The sequence below is a fragment of the Drosophila albomicans genome, chromosome X (genome assembly GCF_009650485.2).
Source record: "Drosophila albomicans strain 15112-1751.03 chromosome X, ASM965048v2, whole genome shotgun sequence".
Lineage (NCBI taxonomy): Eukaryota > Metazoa > Arthropoda > Insecta > Diptera > Drosophilidae > Drosophila > Drosophila albomicans.
Genome location: NC_047627.2, coordinates 7,834,236 through 7,854,386, shown reverse-complemented (window position 1 = coordinate 7,854,386; position 20,151 = coordinate 7,834,236). Strand labels below are relative to the sequence as shown.

Sequence of the window (20,151 nt, the reverse complement as noted above, 5' to 3'; positions counted from 1 at the left end):
GACAGATAGACGAACACGGGAGTGAATTAATATAATAAAATAAAATCAGAAATAAATCTAAAATCCAAGATACTCTGAACAATAGAGGAGTAAATTTATATAATAAAACACAGTGAAAACAAATATTTATTTTTTAAAATACTGTGCAGAAATTTGAGTATATCTAAAATTAGAGTTTCTCTGCACAAAAGTGGTTCTAATGGGCGATCAAATAGCTGAGAAGATAGCCGATAGACCGACAGACAAACAACGGAGTGAATTCAATTTCAATTGCTCTGCAAACAAAATATAGTTTGAGTTGCCAACTTGCCGGCAGCTCTCACCTTTAGTGAGCGCGTAATTATGTGTTAATTAGCTGCGTCACTTGACTTGATGTCATCCTCAGCTGAGTGAGCAACGAATCTGCCTCTGATGGGGTTATCAGATGGGGGCAGCTTGGCAGCGAGTTGAATTCCAGTGAATTGATTTGCTAGAATTATCATCTGATCGCTGGTAAATGGATTTGCGCAGTTCTCACGCGAAATTCAAATCGAAATGTGCAAGCTGCGCTTGCTGTTGCACTTATTGTGCTTGCAACTCGTGTGCGGCAGCAGCCAGAATCAAACACTCGACTATCTGTGGCACCACATGAATCCGAAGATCGATGCCTGCGTTGATTTCTACGAGCATGCTTGCGGTGGCTGGGCAAAGGCGCATCGAAGCGACGCCTACTACAGTCAGCTGGGGCAACTTGATTACAATTACAAAAGCCGTTTAATCACGATGCTGAATCGCGACCCAAAGATGAATGAGCCACGCTTTGTCAAGCTGCTGAGAGACAATTACAGATCCTGTCGTCGCCAGCGAATCAAGTTTAAGGCGTCCCATTTTGTACACTTTCTGCTGAAGTGGAGCGAAAGCGAGTGGAAGCTACTTAAGCTGCTGAAGCTGGACCATGGTCTGGACCTGTTGCCACACTATGAAAGCAGTGACGAGGCGGAGAAAGCGGACATTGAATGGCTGCGTCAGATAACCGTGAATTGGCCACACAAGCAATCTGGCTCAGCGGCTGCTGCCGAGTTTCTGCCCCTGAAGCGAGACGAATTCCGGCGGCTCTATCAACAGCTGGCCATGCCACACGGCATGCCACGGGAGCAGCTCTGGATAAAACTCGAGAAGCTGGAGTTGCAGCTGAGTCAGCTGCCACATAATGTGAGCAGCGGTAAAGTGTTGTCATTCCAACAGTTTCCCGATCATTGGCTGTTGCCGCTGCCACTGCAGCCGGAGTCGAGTCAGATGCTTGATACTCACTGGCGTCACTATAAGCAACGCTTACCACGTCTGCTTGCTACACATTCGCTACCCGTGTTGCTGCACTACTCATTACTGCGACTGTTGCACAAGCTGCAGTTGCGTGGGGCGCCACAGTTTACGCGTCACGAGTGCGCCGGACAGACGCACGAACTGCTGACGCATGCCGCTGTCTGGTTGCTGCAACAGGAGTCGGAGGAGCGACAACTGATGACTGATACGATGCAGCAGCTGTTCGAACAGTTGCGTCAACGCTTCGCACTCAAGTTGCAAGAGAATCGAAATCATTTTGGGGCACCAGCTCAGCGCTTTCTACGCGATAAGTTGCAACGCATGCGATTGCAGGTGAGCGTGTTGCCGGGCGGCGATGCGGACGAGGAGCTTCGACTGCTGGAGACGCACTATGCGCCGCTGCAGCTGAATGTTAGCGATTACTTCGGCAACTTGCTGGCGATACTGCAACAGCTGAACTGGCAACAGCAGCAAGATGCGCTGGAGGCGGATGGAGAGAATAACAATACAATAGCAGCAGCTGCTGCTTCACTGCATCTGCTGCAGCCCGATGGCTACGGCAGCTATGCCTCGCCATTCTTTATGCCTGGTCGCAATCTCGTGTTGGTCCCGCACTCGCTGCTTGCACCGCCCATCTATTGGCCCCAACAGCCGGCGTTGTTGACGCAAAGTGCACTCGGCTTTCTCATCGGACACGAGATGTCGCACGGCTTTACGCCCACCGATGTCATCTACGATGCGCGTGGCACGCGGGGCAGTCGACAGCAGCGGCAACAACTGCGAGCGAGCGAACATTTTGTGCGGCAATCTCGGTGTTTTCGTAGGAAGTACAAGGACATGACCGATGAGAAGTTCTGCGACATTAATGGACTCACTTTGGCCCACGAGGCATTTGTGGCAACTTCCTCTGCGACGGTGGCAGTCAACAAATCGATGCAGCAACTCTTCTTCTTGAATGTTGCTCAGTTCTTTTGCCAGCTGGATGAGCTGCAGCTGGGGCAGGACTCTGATGTCCATGGCGGAAGTCGACAGCGCATCAACGATGCTGTCTTCACATCGGCGGCCTTTAACAGCGCCTTCGATTGCAGTTCGCCGGTGAGAGACGAGTGTCAATTGTACTAGATGAGTGAGAGGCAAAGAAAGTGCCACAAACAGAAGTGGTTAAACGATAAAAAGCGCTTGTAGCGTTAGCTTAATTAGCACTAAGGTTTTTTCTACTAGAACTCGACTCTCAAGCATCAGACTAGTTTCAAGATACAACAGGTTGCTCTTGCTACAATATGTAATGAACATAATACATATTACAACATGTAAAAATAAAAATAAATGGATATCCAAAATCCCTAAGCAACGCATAGTTCTAGATGATTTAATTTAAGCTAATTAAATGCAAATGTATAAAATTTAATTATGTATAAAATATGCATATACTCAGAAACTTGTTCTCTTTAATTTAATTATAAACTAAACAATTATTCAAAGCATAAAACGAATGTCTAAATAGGGCAAGTGTACAACTTTTATATATTCATGATGTGGAAATAAATATATAAATTAATTTCAATAATATATAATTGCAATAGAATAAACGGTCAGCACCGTAATATAAAAGCTTTTACTTCTTGTGAAATAAATAGAGAAACTTCATATAAACATGAACTACAAAATTTTATATATTATTAATTTATAATCAGCAAAGTCTTAGTCTCCCCATTTAAGTCTAAGCTAACTAAATGCAATTGAAAGAAAACAAAAACAAACTAATTAAACCCGAATATTAAAATAAACTAAAAATATCCTCTTTTAAATAAAAGTCACTCGGTTCAGACAGAAAACTTGAAGTTTTGTTTTATTCGTATTTTTGTTGTTGTTGTTGTTGTTGGTTGCACTTATCGAGCTAGTTTACAGAGATTTACGAGTAAAACATTTAAACTTGAGATTTGTTTAAAATACTTGTACACAGACAGATATCAACATTGAATTATCGCATTATTATTCACTTAACTTATCCACTTACTTCGCTAATGCACCAAAAAAAATAGTATATATGTATGTATATATTTATTTATATAATATGTTATATGGAGCTGAACCTATGCCTAGGAAATATCAATGAACTTTTATCTTCTTTTAGTATATATATTATATGATTTATTTTATTATTTATGTAATGTAATCGCATTTATTTAATCCGCAAACAGCGAAAATTGAAACGTTTGTTATTTGTTGTTTTTGTTCTTCGTTTTTCGTTTTTCGAATTTCGTTTTTATTGATGTTTCGCATTTATTATTTGCCTGTCATTTAAATCAGTAAACTTTGGGGCTCAAAAGGTTTACAAATTTAAATGAGTTTCATACTTTGTTTTCAGTTTTGTGTTGTTGTTTTTTGTTTGGCTTACTATTAGTTTTCACTTAAAGAAAGTCAGCTTATTGTTAAAGTTTAATTAGTTTTTTGTTTACAGCAACTTTTTAGCCAAAAAATGCCGTACAAAAATCGCACGCAAAAATAAACTTTTGTTTTAGAATCTCTTCGTATCGTTTTGTTTCTTTCTCTTGTTATTTTTGGTTTCACTTGAATTTTGCTTTCCTTTTGTATTTTTGTTTGTGTGATAGAAGTTCAAGTTTAAATTTTTTATATCTACTAAATTACTGCATAGGTCAGTTGTATCTTCAACAACTATGCACACAGTTCCTGTAATTATTATTTTTTATAATTAATACATTTATTACATTGATTTTTGCATTTGTTTTTTACATCTATTAAATATACATTTTTGTTTGTTTTGCAAGATCTAAAACTATTCAGAAACACATCTATTCAACTGACAATTTTCTGAACTCGATTGATGTTATTTTGTTTTCAAGGGAGTGACTGTGATAATCACCTTTTTTTATTTCCTAATCATTATCATAACTAATTGTAGTTGTTCTCATTTATTGTAGTAGTTAGTAGTATTTAGTTGTTGTGACTATATTAGTTATATTTCACACTCATAGACACACAAAACGTACATAAAACATATTAAATTCAATTGTTTTCTCTTGCTTAAACATTTTTGTTAATCAGTGAACTGGAACAAACATTTAACATTGAATTTTTGTGTTATGTATTTTGTCGGTTATTTATTTATTTGTTACTTTTCCTTTCGAATCCTGTGTATTTTGTATTGAATGTTGATGCAATATTTGTTTAACGCTGTGCCAATGAACTGCTATTAAGGTTTCAACGATTTTATCTTTTTTAATCGACAGTTGATTCATGTTACTAATTTCCTTCCCAGCAACATCTGCTTTTCAGTTCGGTTTCGGTTTCGATTTGATTTGTGACTCAAGAAGCAGAGAAGGTAATTTCACAAGCTTTGCTTTCCCCATCTTCGACGATCACACACACAAAAAAATGCAGTCTTTCTGTTATCGATTCTATAACAAATTGGCACGAATAAATCGCTTTATGCATGCCACACTCAATATCCGCTCAATTCTGTTTCGTTTGTTTACTATTTTATTTCTTTAGGTGATGGTTTGAAACCAAAAGACAGAGAGAGGAAAAGAGAGGGAGAGCGGAATTCTTAGACGTTGCGCTCCTCGGCAATTATTTCCATGTTGCTGGTGCGTCGCTGTTGCTGATGATGATGCAGATGTAGATGCTGATGCTGATGATGATGCTGATGCTGCGGCGCCGTGCCATCGGCAACGGCTGTGCAAACGGCCTGGCTGCGATGATGATCGCTGCTGCCGCGCCGCGGCACCAACATCACCAATTACTAGAGGACAGTCTCGTTGGTGTTGGTGCATGTGCGCTGTCCATTCACCATCGAGTACTTTGACGAGCTGTCCTTCTTTCCCGCCATCCGACCCATGAATATCTCCTTGAAGGTCTCGCGAAACTGTCGCGACATGCCGCAATAGATGCCAAAGTTGATGGGGTAGCTCAGCACAAGAAAGAAATTCGTTAGCATGATGAATATGTTGGCAATGCCATAGTCAAGAAACTCAATAATCAGCGAGCTAACAATGTGCATGGAGGTGACCACAGCAATCGGTATTTCAGCAATGAGAAACACAGTGACAACCACAATTAACATCAGAGTGGTGCAATTGGAGTCACGCAATTTCTTGCACTCCTTCTTGCGATTCTCGCGAAACAACAACTTGCGTCGCTCCTGTGCCTGCCGCAGTGCCGCAAACAGCAGAATGTTCAGCGTCACCAGGATGATGCAGGGCAGAAAGTGGACGAAGAGAACTCGAAACAAATAGTAGCTGGTGTAGTAGAGATCAACGCCAATGTATTCGTGCACCCACAGCGATGTCTCCACGTGGCACACTTCGGTCAAGTTCCCGTTCCACTCGATGTCCATGGGCAGGTAGGTGCGATCGAAGAAGCGCGGCAGCTGGTGCAGAAACGCCAGCAGTGCGATGTAGAAGGTGCAGCGCTTCACGCGCGGCATTGTGCACCAGGTGCGAGCCATCGGAGCGTGGCAAACGTAGATGTATCTGCAAAAAGTGTGAGGAGAGGAAAGCGAACATTAAGTAATTTAATATAACTATTTACGATTGTAACAGGCTGGCAAAGTTGGATACATATGGCAAGACTAGCTAAATTGTAACGCTAACATATCATAACTTTAGCATAAATGGGATTAAGTACTGTCAGAAATTTGTTAAAACAATGCTAAAAGAAATATCGCTCGATCGCAAACTAAATAAAGAGTGAGTGCATTCTCACGATTAACTTTAAAAATAATTGCTAGAAAATATCTTTACCTTACTCTTCTATTATATTTTTTAATTTAATTTCATAAATATAAATTTAATAATTTAATTTAGTATTTATTTAGAAATTTAAACTTTGATTAAAAAGCATAACAAATTTCTTACTTTAATAAGCAAGTGAATCATACGTATACGTAATTCGTATTACCTATGCGCCATATGAAGTATACGCAGCAATAAAAGTATTTAAAGCAGACACATAATATTTAGTATATAAAGTATATATATGCAGTAAATGAAGTATACGTAATATATGCAGTATAGGTCAGGGTTAGGTAGGACCGGCTGCCCCTGTACGGGGCAAAGCATAGACCAGTGGAGGTCCGTAGCTGTACCGGTAGCTTATCTACGTCTCAGAAATCGCGCAGTATTGATGCATTTTTGGCAAAAGCCAGCAGCATCCTAGGAGGTAGCCGTGAAACGTCCCGAAGGTCGTTGTGGCACGGCGAATCAAGGTATTTCAACCGAAGTCGGGATAACGCTGGGCATCTACAGAGAAGATGCTCAAGTGTTTCCTTAACCCCCGGGTTCGTTGCATTTCCTGCACTGATCACTGTTCGTGATGCCCAGCTTTACAGCATGGACAGCTGACAGACAGTGACCAGTTAAAATGCCTAGCATTAGCCTGCAGTCTTTCCTTGAAAGCTGCATGACGAATTTGGTTAAGTTTTTGTTAGTAGAGGCACACATCAGCCTTGCAGTTTTGCACGAGTTGGCATTACGCCAATGCAGTATATAAAGTGTATGCAAAAAAAATCAAAATCATGACGTATACGTTGCATATTCAATATATGAAGTATACGTAAAATATGTATGTGGAATATTAAGTATACGCAATATACGATATTCGATTCGATATCGTTTATTACATTTTAATCACATATTAAGCATTCGCAAATTATTTTGCATATAAAGTATACGTAGTTTATACATGATATGCATATGAAGTATACGCAGTTTGTTTAGTAAGTTAAGAATACGTAGAATATGTGAGGGTGCAACTTGAATTTTAATTTTCCATTTGCAAATTCTAGCTATTTAACGATATGTAAACATATCCAGATGACTAATATCGATTAATCGCATATTACATGTCACTTAGTCGAGTTAGCAGCCCTTGACAGTAAATTACCATTCACACAAATAAATTACAGAGATTGATCGATTAGTTGAGATCAACTCTGTGTAAGCTCAAAGATCAGATGGATCAATTGGCTGGGACAATTTATAAATATACATATATAAAATTCAGCAATCCATAGCTGAACATTTTATCAAATGGAACAGATTTCTCCATCTGCGTGGATATAGCCACCAGAGTATTGATTGGATAATTATAAGGTACGTAGGGTACGTAGGTATTTACATAGTTCTAATAAGAAATTATACACGTTTAGAAAGCGTTTAAACGGTTTGGCCACCGCCATATAGTATATTCACCTGCGCATTATCGGCGCGCAAAGCTGCTGCTGGAGTTACAGTGGGCACATACATAAGCTGAAAAGCAAAGAAGATTGCCACTGTTCCTACCGGTGCTGCCCCATAGGGCCGCGCCAAAATTGTTAGCATGGGCTAACAGGGACCCATGAGCCGTTCAGAGGAGGGATAGAGCATAGTTGCTTCTATGTTCTGAACAGTGATGCCCCTATAGGAGCATCCCAAGTATTGTCGCCGTCTGTGAGGATTTTCCGCGGCTAATAGCCCATAGCCTGTTTGCCGCTAATTAATTTGTATAATTTAAAAAGTACTGGTATTTGCATTAATGTTAAATTAAAATGAATGATTTAACGTAGCTTCCTTATTCTTGTAATATACATAGTTTTATAAGTACATAGTATGGTATGTAGTCGTTATTCAATACTGTTAACATTATTCTAATTCTCTTTTGGAAGTTCACACAGCAAACAAACATCATCTCATCAACAAAATAAAACACCCTACACACATCATTCATCATCAGGCCTGATCATCAGTGAGTTGTGTACATCTATATAAAACTGAAAGTATGTAAGTACGGCTTGGCCGATAATTGAAAATATAATAATGTCAACAGTATAGGGTTTAACACATGCCATATTTACCATTGTAGTATTGTATATATAGTTGTTTAGTAGCATAAATATTAAGAAGAGTTACAGGGTATTGACCACCCTTGGAAATGAGTCCAATTATAAAGTCTTAACGTTATGAAATTATTGAAAATGAATTAAATTAAGCCTTTCGGGCACCTGAGTATAGCTGTGTGTGTCATAAATGAAACAATGAAAAGGGTAAATACCATAATGGGCTTTACAGGACGGGAGGGTATAGAAGAGGATCCATGACATCTAGGATCTTCGACTTTTAGGCTTGCTCGTATGCCAATTCAGATTTTTGCCGTTTAAGATATCGATAAACTCTGCTTACCTCTTTTAATAATGTAACCTCAGCTCCTATAGATAACACAAACCCACCCCATTTGCCCTGAGCAACAGTCGGCCTCCGTAAGCAGAGTACGTTATCATAGGCTGTGTATAATCGGTTTGTTACATGATCAAACGGCGCCCGAACGTGGAGCCAAACAAACTGGAGAGACGTTTGTTACAAATATAAATTAATTAATGGCAGTATATGTATTTCATTTTGTATACGCTAATTATTTTCAATATAAAGTATACGCAGCATATGGAGTGGATTAAGTATACGCAGCTTATGCAGCATATTTTATATATGAAGTATTGACACTTTATTCAGTAAATTAAGTATACATTGCTTATTTATTATGTGAACGTGAAATTTCGTACCCTTTGAACATATAGTATGTATTAAGTATACGCAGCATATTATATTAAGTATACGGAGTGTATAAATTGTATGAAGAACTAACTGAAAAGTATTTGGTAGCGCATTTGAGCGGAACTCTGCCCAATGGGAATTGTGAAGGTCAAAAGCAAGCAATTTGAATGCATTATTGAGATGGCCATTTAATGAGCAAATGATAATACGCGCAGTGAGGATTATAAATTGTCGAGCTACAGCAGCTTCATTCGACATTTCAATTCAGGCTGCGCAACAGGGCGCGCCATTTAAAATGTATCTGCATCTTTAAATGTATCTCGAAGCTGTAGCTGTAACCGAATCTAGCGTATCTTTAAGGCAAATTCGCCGATTCTGTTGCCGCTGTTGTCACATGCATCAAGTTGGGGACTTTATCTGACGGCCATTAGAGTGTCTGGCAATGGATTTTATTCATGAAATGTTAGCCGAGTTAAGGCATAAAAGCCCACGTTGGCAGCGCATACATCTAAACGCATTTGGCTAATATAATTTTATAGCCAGTCAGTCAGCGAGTAAGTCGATGAGTCGGTGAGTCAGTCAGCCATCCAAGGAGTAACCCAATTTTGCAGGTGCAAATTTATGATAGCAACGTGTTGACAACGTTCTTAACCTGCCTGCCCCTTGTTCCTGTCCCTGCCCCTGCCCCTGTCACATCTCCAATCGAGATGCTGATCCAACAAGAACAACAACAGCAACAGCACTTGGGACTTATGGCCACACGCAATCAAAGCCAATCTGAAGAAAAACCTAATCAACTTGGCGTTTTATAATTTCATAATTTAAGTAATTTGTCAAAAGTGCTCTCGCATCGCTCAGTGTCAACGCTTTTTTTCGGTCGGTGCGGGGAGGGGATGGGCAAAGTCGCTGCCCCCTTGGACGATGGATCCCCATGGTGCACGAGTCAAATGGGACGACTTTTGCGCCGCTTTATAGTTTCAACTTGATGGCAAAAGGCCACCTCCCGTCACCGTCTTCATCTTTAGCCTGCTGTGGAAACACTTGATGTTGTGGCCCTGCGTTAAGCTCATACAGCTTTCGCTCAGACTCTGAACTGTAAGCCGGGGGCAGGGAATGGAAGAAGAAAGACGGGCATAGAAGGGCGTCTCAAGGCTGTGCGCCTTTTGCCTAATTTATGCGCATAATTATTGGCACGCCCATCGAGCAACGCCCACGACGCGTTGTTCGCGTTGCGTTGACTTTGGCTGTAGCTGTGGCTCTCTCTTTTGGCCTTAGTCTGCGTCTTCGTCGGGTCTGGCCACACTGGCACTTCAAAAATGGTTTTCAATCAATCTTTCATTGAACCTTTGTCAAGCGGGGATTTCATTAAAGTTGAAAGCAATCGTAAACAAAGGGACCAAGCGATTGCCGCAGCGTTTAGCCTTAAATGGAATTGATATTAATAATTGAATGAATAACATTTTAGTATTCTTCGCTTTGCATTTTCAGTTCAGTTAATTTGACTCAGACTCAACATTCAACATTCAACGTTCATTCGTTCATTCATTCAGGCAGCCAGGCGGAATAATAAATCAACAAAATACACGCAATTCATCCGGCCAAATAATTAACATTGGGCAATTAGCATATTCTTCAGAGGGTGCACAACTCGAACAACAAAGATGAACCTAAAATCTAGTTAATATTCGCCTTGGACACTTTACGAATTATTATCCTTTCATGCTTTCGAAATTCATTCGCATTCAATCAATTATTCACTTGAGCGATTCATTGTTTTAAATCAAGTGGTCCCACTACCAGCTTATTATGCACTCACTGCACTCATTACTCATTATTAGCACTCATTAATTAACTCAGCCAGTTTATCTCGATATCTAACCATTTACTATTTTAATTTTTTTTTATTCATTCTGCTATTCTAAATAAATCGGTATTAAAATATTTATAGTTTCATTTTGGGTTATTGGTAATTTAAATTTATTTTTGATTGAAAAGTAGAGAAAGTAGAACAAAATTATAAAATTCTTAATTATTCTTTTCATATGAAATAATATCACTTTTCTAAGTTAAAATTAAAATCTATTTACAAAGTTGCATATTTAAATGTTATTTGTCATTTTAAGCTGGAAATATGCTTAGATATCAAATATCAAAAATATTTATGCATAACATATTTAAGAATGTCGCTTTGCAAAGATAAAACAAAATTTCATGTAAAATATTATGGTAGCTAAAATCAAAAGAATTTTTTAAGTTTTTTTTTTATGAAAGTAGCGTATAAATTGAATCATTTCATTAAACATGTTTTCATGAATTTATTTACTGTCGAATATAAAGTCTGTGTTCGTTTTCATTACGGAACGGAACTTATCAGGTTTCCTTGACTATAACTTTGGCATTTTGGAGCTTTGTTAACCGCTAGGCAACAAGTTACTTATTCATTTCATACTCATGATATTCATTTACTCATTCAATTCCAACACAGACACATACACACGCACACACAGTCACACATATTTCATATTGAGTTGCTGAAGTGCAGCCAACAGCAACGCTTGGCAACGTTGACGTTGCCATTTTTCTACTTGTGGCACATGGAATGCCCATAAAATCACTTGAAACACAATAAGTTGACAGCAACAACAACAACAACAACAACAATAAAAACAACAACAAATGAAAGCAATAATAACAATAAACGTTGACTGTTTTATCGCGCTATTTGTCCTTCGAGCCATTTTCAACGCATTTTAGAGAAATGCTCGCTAAAAAGGGATGGACGGACGTTGTTCAATGTGTCCCCTGCCACAACATATTATTTAGCTATTTGCTGCATACACACACACTAACTCACACACGCAGTCATCGAGCGACCACTTGAAGCGGTCCAAGTCGCATAATGGCGCAAATATTTATGACTATTTTCATAGAAATTTCTCTTTCTTTACTCTCGTTTTGTTATTTCAATTTTTTTTTTTTTTGGCTCCTCTGTTGTTGTTTTTCAGTGGGTTTTGAAAATTTATTTGCAAAGCTGTAAAATTTATGATCCCACACATGAGTTAATAGAACAATGCGTTGGCTTTCGAGTGGTCCTTATAGTCCTTATACAGTGCTCGACGTCGTCCTCCTCCGCCGCTGTCCATTCATTTCAGTTTCACTGGCTGTGCCACTTGAATTTGTTGTTGTTGCTTTTGTATTTTATACGAATTTTATATACACACATGCTTACGATTTATGTTGCCAATTTCATATTAGTTTATTGTTTTGTTTTGTTTTTTTTTTTTTAATATGAATATAAAACATTTAAAGCCTACAAGTTGATCCCTTTCTTACTCTATCGCAGCATCCCTTCATATCCTTTCGACGGTTTTTATTTATAGCTCTTTGCATAAAGTAATTTCAGGTTTAAAACAAGCAAAAAAAATCGCACTGCCAATAAAGTCTGACATTTTGAGCCATGCGAACTGATTGCGAAATGAAAATATAAAGACAGCGATGCAAGCGAGTTGTGGTTGCCGAAAGGACATAAATACACACAGAGCTCGCAAAGAAAATCGTTAATTGGCAGACAAATTAAGAAGCACGAAATGACTTAAGGTGTCAGCTTTAATATATATCAAGTGAAAACTACGTGAGTCTGTTAAATAGTGGAAGATGTGATGCTTCACAGCTTAAGCTATAAAAAAATGTGTAAGCAGACTTAATATTTTTCTGTTATTGACCATAAACCGGGGTAAATTTGCAAGTCTGCGTTGCTACAGGCTTAAAGTTGCTTTTCTTATGAAAAACAGAAAAATACGCAGTTCATTCGAAGAGTATTTAATGACACCCACTAGCAGAAGGTTTTATACTGATCGATAATTCGATTTCATTAACGTAAAAGGCTGCGAGTCCTTTGATTTCGAACTACTTGTAGTTCTGGCTTTTCATTCGTTTAAGTGAGCCGCGAAAAGTATGCTACAGAAATTGGCAAGAAGAGATTTGCGAAACAAATGCGATTGATTGAGCTGCACACAAAACACACATACATCTAATGTGTGCGTGTGTGTGTGTGCGTGTGTGTGTGTGCGTGTGTGTGTGCGTGTGTGTTTGTCTGTGTTCTTTTTTGCGTCAACGCCTTTTGCTATTGGCCGTGCGATGCTTCAGCACGCACATTACTCATACGCAGCGTTAGCCAGTCGCCAGACTAACACACACAGAGCACGTATCATTTGTATTTGGCATTGGCAACTGTGGGAGCGTATCGACAGCAGGACGACGACGTGCAAAACTCTGTGAGGCCGCATTTTGATTTATTGCGGCATTGACAAGTCAAGAACTCAGTCTGTCAGCCAGTCAGCCAGTCATGCTGTCAGCCAGTCAGTCAGCCAGTCAACCAGTCAACCAGCCAGCAAGTCAACCAGTCATCAAGTTGGTATGTGAAAGAATGTGTTCTTATGACATTATTAATGTGCTTCATGCTGTGATATGCTCGCAGTGGAGTTGCAATTGGAATTCCTGTTGCAGAGCTCAAGTGCTCTTGCAGCAAGTGCAGTATTACCTCGTTATGATCGAAATGAAGTGAGTGAGCTGAAGTGCCTCATCGTTGCAAGCGGGAACAACAAAAACTGAGAGTGGATTCTGCAATTGCAATGCGACTGCTAATTGGAGTCCAACTCGAAGTGGCAATAAAAAGGGGAGAAAGCGTATTGCGATTGGAGCCAAAGTTGCTGCTTATTTTGCTGTAGCAACCAGATTCAGGTTAAAGTTTGGTAATGGGGAAAATAGAGTTGAGTTTTGGATTATATCGTATACTTAAAAGATTTTATTGGTATTAAGTTTTATTACGGTCAAGTTAATATCATGCTTCTATTTATTTGAGGGGCAACTAGAGTGAAATTTTCATTTCTATAGTTCTCTTTAAAAAGTTATTAATACGTTTCTTCTATTGAAATTTAAGCTTTGATTTGTTCTATTGCTTATTGTGCAAGATGTGAATATCTTACAGTAAAAGATTAAAGTTTATGTATATAGACTGAAGGTCTTAGTCGCACTGGCAATAAGGAATTGTATTTGTTATTATAATTAAAATATATCCAATACATACAAAAAATAATGTTTATTTAAAGAGCAAATGTGTATGAACTTTGGGCTTATTTCGTACACTTATTTGTATTATTTGCTTAAAGTGCTGAATTTTGGAATCATTTTATTTCTTTTTGCGATTAAAGCTAAGTATATATATAAAGTATTTGCTTTTATGGAAAAGGGATATTTTAAAGCAATAGATTAAAGTTTATTAAGGAAAAAACTAGAGTGAAATGTTTATGTATTTATACTTAGTATAAATTCCAATTGAATATTGATCATTTAAATGTTAAGCTTCGATTCAAAATTCACACATTTAAGTTATTTTGTATTATGAATATAGTTCACATGCAAAAGGGATTTGCGTCGCGATGTGTTATGGGAAAATAGCTGATGCTCAGCTGAGCGTAGAGATAGAGATAGAGGTGAGGAAGAGAGGCATAAGCCTTTATTGCATATTTACCTTTGCACGGCCAGAGCCAAAGTCAGCCAGACAGAGATGGTGTGGCACATGGCAGGCATCATCTGTAAGCATACAAGGGCGCAAAAGTATAAGTCAAATATTAAATGGGTGATTGTCCGTATGAGTGTGAATACGAATTGCAAGAGTATGCATGTGAGTGTGTGTGTGTTAATGGAGAGAAAGAAAATGGCTAAGTGAAGATGTGAACAGCAAATAGACAACTACAACTTGAGGCTTTTGTGCTAAGTGCCATGCGATGTGATGCGATACAAAATGCGATACAAAATGCATGCACCTGTAACTATGCAAACCAATATTGAAGTACTCGGTGATGGCAATCATAATCGCACTCAGTTCCATTTACATTTTTCGTTCCGCACAACTGTAAACTAATCCGATTTATGAGCAGTCTCTCCCTCCACTCTCCTGCCTCGACACAACTACAATTACAGCAGCCGTCAGATTTACTTTGTCTCTTGTTGTTGCTACTGCTGCTGCTGCTGTTATGAGCTTGTTTTTCAAGCAGTCGTAACAAGGAGTTGTTGTGTCCTCTTTCAGCTCATCCCTGCCACATTAACATGGCCATTAAATGCGCCACCCAAGAGAGAGAGATACAAATAGAGGGCGACTTTTTGTAGAACGCGCGTCGAGTACATGGAGCACATATAAATTTTCTAGGGGAAATGAAACAAAAATCTTCAAGTTGAGCAATGCAATGGCCGCCTGGTGGTTATTACCAGCTTCCTCCTCCCCCCCTCTCTATGCTGTGTATGTGAGTTGAATTTTATGGCCGTCATACGCAGATAGCCAGAGATATTTCTCTCCCTCTCCTTCCCCCTCTCCCATCAGCAGCTCCAACTAGCCCCACGTTCAACTAGCCAAAAGGGGAAGGGAAGGGAGGGAGGCACAGCATGGAATTTAGCTGGTACAAATCCCCTGGGAGCCCGGTCACAGCACGTAGCTGCCAGCAGCAACAATGGCAACGACAACAGCAGCGACAACAACAATGGGCACATTTTATCAGCTCGACACTACTCCAGTTGAAGTGAGTAAACAGTTTTGCTTTATGCCGCCATCTTTCGCCAACTCCGCTTCGCCCCCCTCCAAAAAAGCGAGTGCCATAAATTGAAAATGTTGATTAATCAAGGCAAACGTGCAACATAGACGTGGAGTGTGTGGAGTGTGGAGTGCGGACTGTTTGGGGCATGATAATGTAAAAAGATTGAATAAGTGTGAGTGTAGCAAACGAGCGAACGCATGAATGAATGCGTGAGTGAATGAATGAATGCGAATGTGAATGTTAGTCTGAATGTGTGTGTGTGCGACATTATTTTGTTTGTTATCGATGCAACACGAGGATGGGGCACTGTGTTTTTGTCAGGTGGCATGTGAAATACTTCTTTCATTATGCTGACAGAAATGACAAGCAGAGTGCAAAACGTAACGTAGCAGCAAATGCGATAGCGATAACGATAACGATAGGCGATAACACACATCATACATCATCATGCGAGAAGCGAGACAAAAGAAAGCCAACTTGCCAGCTTGCAGCCAAGCATTTTATTTAGGTCAATGAGTGCCTAACTCCCCCACCATTTTCTCCGTCTCACTCTCCCTCTCTCTCTCTCTCTCTCTTTGTGTATATCTATCTCTTTTGCCTGCAGGCCTAGAGCAAACAGTACTCATCTCAAACCCTAAAACTCTGGATCCCTCTTGAACTTGGCTAAGCAATTAAGATTCTTCCACTACTTCTGTCTGCTGCTTTGCTACTCGAATTTTGTTATGCAGTGTGTACATTTCTCCTACCCTCCCTTCTCACTGTTCCTTCCCATCCTACAACACTCTCCCATCTAAATGGTATGTGTAACAAGAGGAGGGCGAAAAAGAGGAACGTAACATCCTCCTTTTCATCTCAGTTGAGTTTGCTTAGCTTTTCACTAGCTCAATCTGCCTACGAAACGGATTATTACAGCGTTATGGTTATTAAATTCAGTTTCAGTTTGCCATGTGTTTATTAGATTCATTTCATTAATAACGACAAGCAATTGTTGTAAAGTATTTATAGACTACCGCTTTGCTTATTCACTCAATGATAATTGACTTTTTGTGTACATCAAATAATAATTATGCCACCAGCTTAATTTCTATGTTGAGTTATTTAATATAAATGTTTGAATTGATGTTAAAAATTCATAAGCATATTTGTGGCTAATTAAATTGTCTGCGTATCTTGCAAATTTCATTAGAATGTGTTTAGTTATGTATGTATGTATGCATGTTGGCTGAGCATGAAATGAAGCTCATATCCTTTGATAGGGTATTTGTGTAGCCTACAAGAAGAGTGCTGTTTACTTACCTCATTGAAAATGCTGTAGGCCAGACAAAATGAGACCGGATGCATCGGCTTATAATGATTGCCGAATGTGTACATATACCAGAGGCCGGGGGCGGGGAAAACAACCGTCAGCATATCGCATATGGCCATGCCTGAAAGGAAATGCCAAACAACAGAGTTAGAATAACAACAATGTACATAGATAAAAATAGAGAACAACAAATTGACAAATTGTGTTAGCCAATGGCTTAAACACTAGATGACCAACTTATTTTTCGGCTTAAAAACTAGTTTAGTTCCTCACACACAAGGATTCCCTACTCTGGGGCTAAGCCAACAATTTACCCCAATGTCATGTGCCCACAACAAGAAAAACCACGTAAAAAGCTATAGTCAAGTACGCTCGACTGTGAGATACCCGCTATCCATTTTGAATTAAATTAAAAGAGTGCGGTATTTTGATTAAAATATACTAAATTAATATACCGAAAGCAATAATTTGTATATCACTAGAGTATCGGTAAATCTTAGTATTTATATAACATACTTATTTTATATACTCATAAAATACTAAAATACACCAAAAGACTATAATTGGCTATGATCACTATAATATTTGTATCTCTTAGTATTTTTTCGGTATATACATTTAATTAATTTATTTTTTCCTAAAATCTACTAAATTAATATACTCATAAAACACTATAATATACCAATAGACAATAATTGGTATATCAATCGGTATTTGGAATTTGTACTTTAGAGTACAAAATATTCCAGATTGTGTTGGCACAAATTTAAAACACCCTTCTCCCTTTGGGTGACGGGTATAAAAAGAAACAACAAAAAAGCAAAGGAGGCAATAAATATGGAATATACAATTTATGGCTGACTCGGCACAAAACAAAAAATGAAATACACGAGAGAAAAGAATGAAAAGTCAAAATGTGAAACTAGTCGACTTTTGATTCCCTTTCACTCTTCCACTCTTTCTGTCTCTGTTTCGCACTTGAGTGCTGCGCTAAGTGGACAACTGATTGAATCAGAGCTGCAATACTGCTTACTTCAGATTTAATTGAATTAATACCTGTAATTAGTTGGCCAACAGCAAAAGAGAGAGAGAGAGAGAGAGAGGTGGGAATAGGGATCCTCTAATCAGTTTTGTATTACCTTTCGAACTGGCCAAGTGCAGTCAAGTTCAAGTTCATCATACGCCCCGTGCGCCAGTCTCTACCTCGTTCTCATTCTCGTTCTTGTTCTTGCTTTCGTCCTTGTCCTCGTGCTTTCGTTGTGTCGGTGTCGGCCTCTGCCTGACCCGACCTTTGGCCCCATGGGAGTTTCGTGTTCAGCGTCCGTTTAAGTTACAGTCAACTGCTGTTGTTGTGTCGTTTCGGGCGACACAAAGTTCATTTCATGTTTGGTCTGCTGTCATTTATCGTCGCTTAACTCGCCTCGTGCCCTTCTTGCCCTTCTCGTTCACATCGAGTTCCAGTTTCCGAGGCAGAGGCAAATGCGATTAGCCCCCTGTTTCTGTTCTACATTGTATTTGCCCTCCACCCGGACATCGCAACGCATCTCATCGGGCAGCTTAACCCATTGACAGCCGGTATAGCTGACAGTGTCATTTGTCAGTTTATACTCTCCTCTGATGAAAAGCCGGCAAAACAGGCGAACGAAATGTCATTATGGCACAAACTTTAGGGCTTACAACTGTCCAACTTTCAACTCCATATTTTCTTTGCGCACACTTTGCTTCAGTTCAGCTGAGTGGTGTGATGGGTTAAGTAATCTGCTGCTACAAATTGCATTGACACGCAGCTCAAATTGAATCGTCTGCTGCTGATAGCTACTGCTATTGCTGTTGCTGCTGTTGCTGCTGCTGTGATGATGTTTAGCCAGAGAAAGTCCAGGAGAAGCAACCAGCTAACAGCGAACATCTAACAGCTTCAAGTCTGTGTCAAAGCCACTTACAGCCTTGGGAGTCTGAGGCAACTTCGTGCCACATAGTCAGCGACTTTTCATAAATCAGTTGCAAATACCAAGAGCACATAGCCAGCCGCCCCCCTGAGAAAAGCAAAAGCAGTGCAAGGGAAAAAAAAACAACACAGCCAGTCAGCCATTAGCATTACACACGCTATTAGAATATCTCAGCATTTACTTGAGTTGTGGCACGCGGAATGCTCAGGACTGAAGGACTGAAGGAATGGGAAACGTGCCACGCACATTGCCAGCTATTTTTTGAAATCTCGCAAAACTTCTGCCTGATTTAACATTGTGACGCATTAAATGGATCAAGGGGGTTTCACACAGTGTCCGGGGGGAAGCACAAATCACTTCGCTAAATGAAATGAGGGGGAATCAAAAATGAAAATAATAATAATCGTAAAAGTGCTCTCGGGGCAAAACTGGAGGGGATGAAGCAACTGCTATCGATACAATGTCAGTCATCGATAATTGCAATTAGCAGCGAGGGAATTCACTTGTTGCTTTAAGGAATTCGAATTATTCAAGCTCCCGTTCATTTTATTTGTGTTCAAGTTAAAGTTTTCCCTAGCTGTCAATATTTGTGAGATTTACTTACTTTACAGAATAACTGACTTTAATTTATTTTTCTGTTTACTAACTAAAGCAATACACGAACGAAAGTTTGTGGCACGTATTTTAAGGCGCGACGTGTGCGGAAATTGGGTTTCTCTAACAAAATGTCACGGCAGTTTATTGATGTTATAGCAAGGAAGAACTTTTATTTTATAATGTCTTTATGCAACGTTTCTAATGCACTTCCTATTGTTATTAGCCCTAAATAATTTAAAATAAACAAATAACTTTTGTTATACAACTAACTAACTTCTATTAGCAACAATTTGATAATCGATAACTGATAACAACAAATAGTTAAGTCTAAGAATCTTAACACTTATTGAAATATACCAGATTGAGCTTATTTTACAATATGGGAAATAAATACATATCTTCTATTTTAAAGCAATATTTGCGGATACCAAATTTTTACTAAAATTGTGTCCACTGAAAATATTGCACTAAAAAAGGGTTTCCCAAAACACACCAATTTAACTTTTATGAATATGGAATAACAAGATTATATTACACAATTTATGGATTAACACAAAAGTTAATATAAATTTGACCTGTTTTTAATTTTTGCGGCTGTATATAATTTTTTTCTACATATTTATGTATATGATACGACGATTTAATTTCATTTTGTTATTCGCAACTCATGCTTAAAACGAAAGGTTTTTGATATTAAGTCCTTGACAATTAACTGCTGCGTTATTTGAAACAAACAATTTTTAATTCCTCTTTTAATTCTAGTTTTTGACAACTAAAAAAATAAATTCTTTATTCAATAACAACAGTGTATAACAAGAAGTGTTTCTGTTGTTTCTGTTTAACAGCCAGCTAATGATAGCTTA

The 20,151-nt window shown here is 38.8% G+C and overlaps 2 protein-coding genes across 5 annotated transcripts in view; one reads left to right on the top strand and one right to left on the bottom strand.

Annotated features, from left to right (window-relative positions):
* The first annotated feature begins 534 nt into the window (after positions 1-534).
* LOC117567984 (membrane metallo-endopeptidase-like 1) lies at positions 535-2,424 on the top strand. The gene has a single exon (XM_034248306.1). It carries the CDS (start codon positions 535-537, stop codon positions 2,422-2,424), a length of 1,890 nt encoding a protein of 629 aa, XP_034104197.1.
* Positions 2,425-3,124: 700 nt separating this feature from the next.
* Positions 3,125-20,151, bottom strand: part of LOC117568048 (sex peptide receptor) — an 83,877-nt gene continuing 66,850 nt past the window's right edge. For all 4 annotated transcript variants that reach the window (XM_034248395.2, XM_052004527.1, XM_034248404.2 and 1 more), the window contains 3 exons: positions 16,736-16,866; positions 14,380-14,441; positions 3,125-5,795 (listed from right to left, as the gene is read on the bottom strand). In XM_034248395.2, the coding sequence (XP_034104286.1) occupies positions 5,066-5,795; positions 14,380-14,441; positions 16,736-16,866 (923 nt within the window). In that variant the 3' untranslated portion in view covers positions 3,125-5,065. The remainder of the gene's footprint in view (positions 5,796-14,379; positions 14,442-16,735; positions 16,867-20,151) is intronic.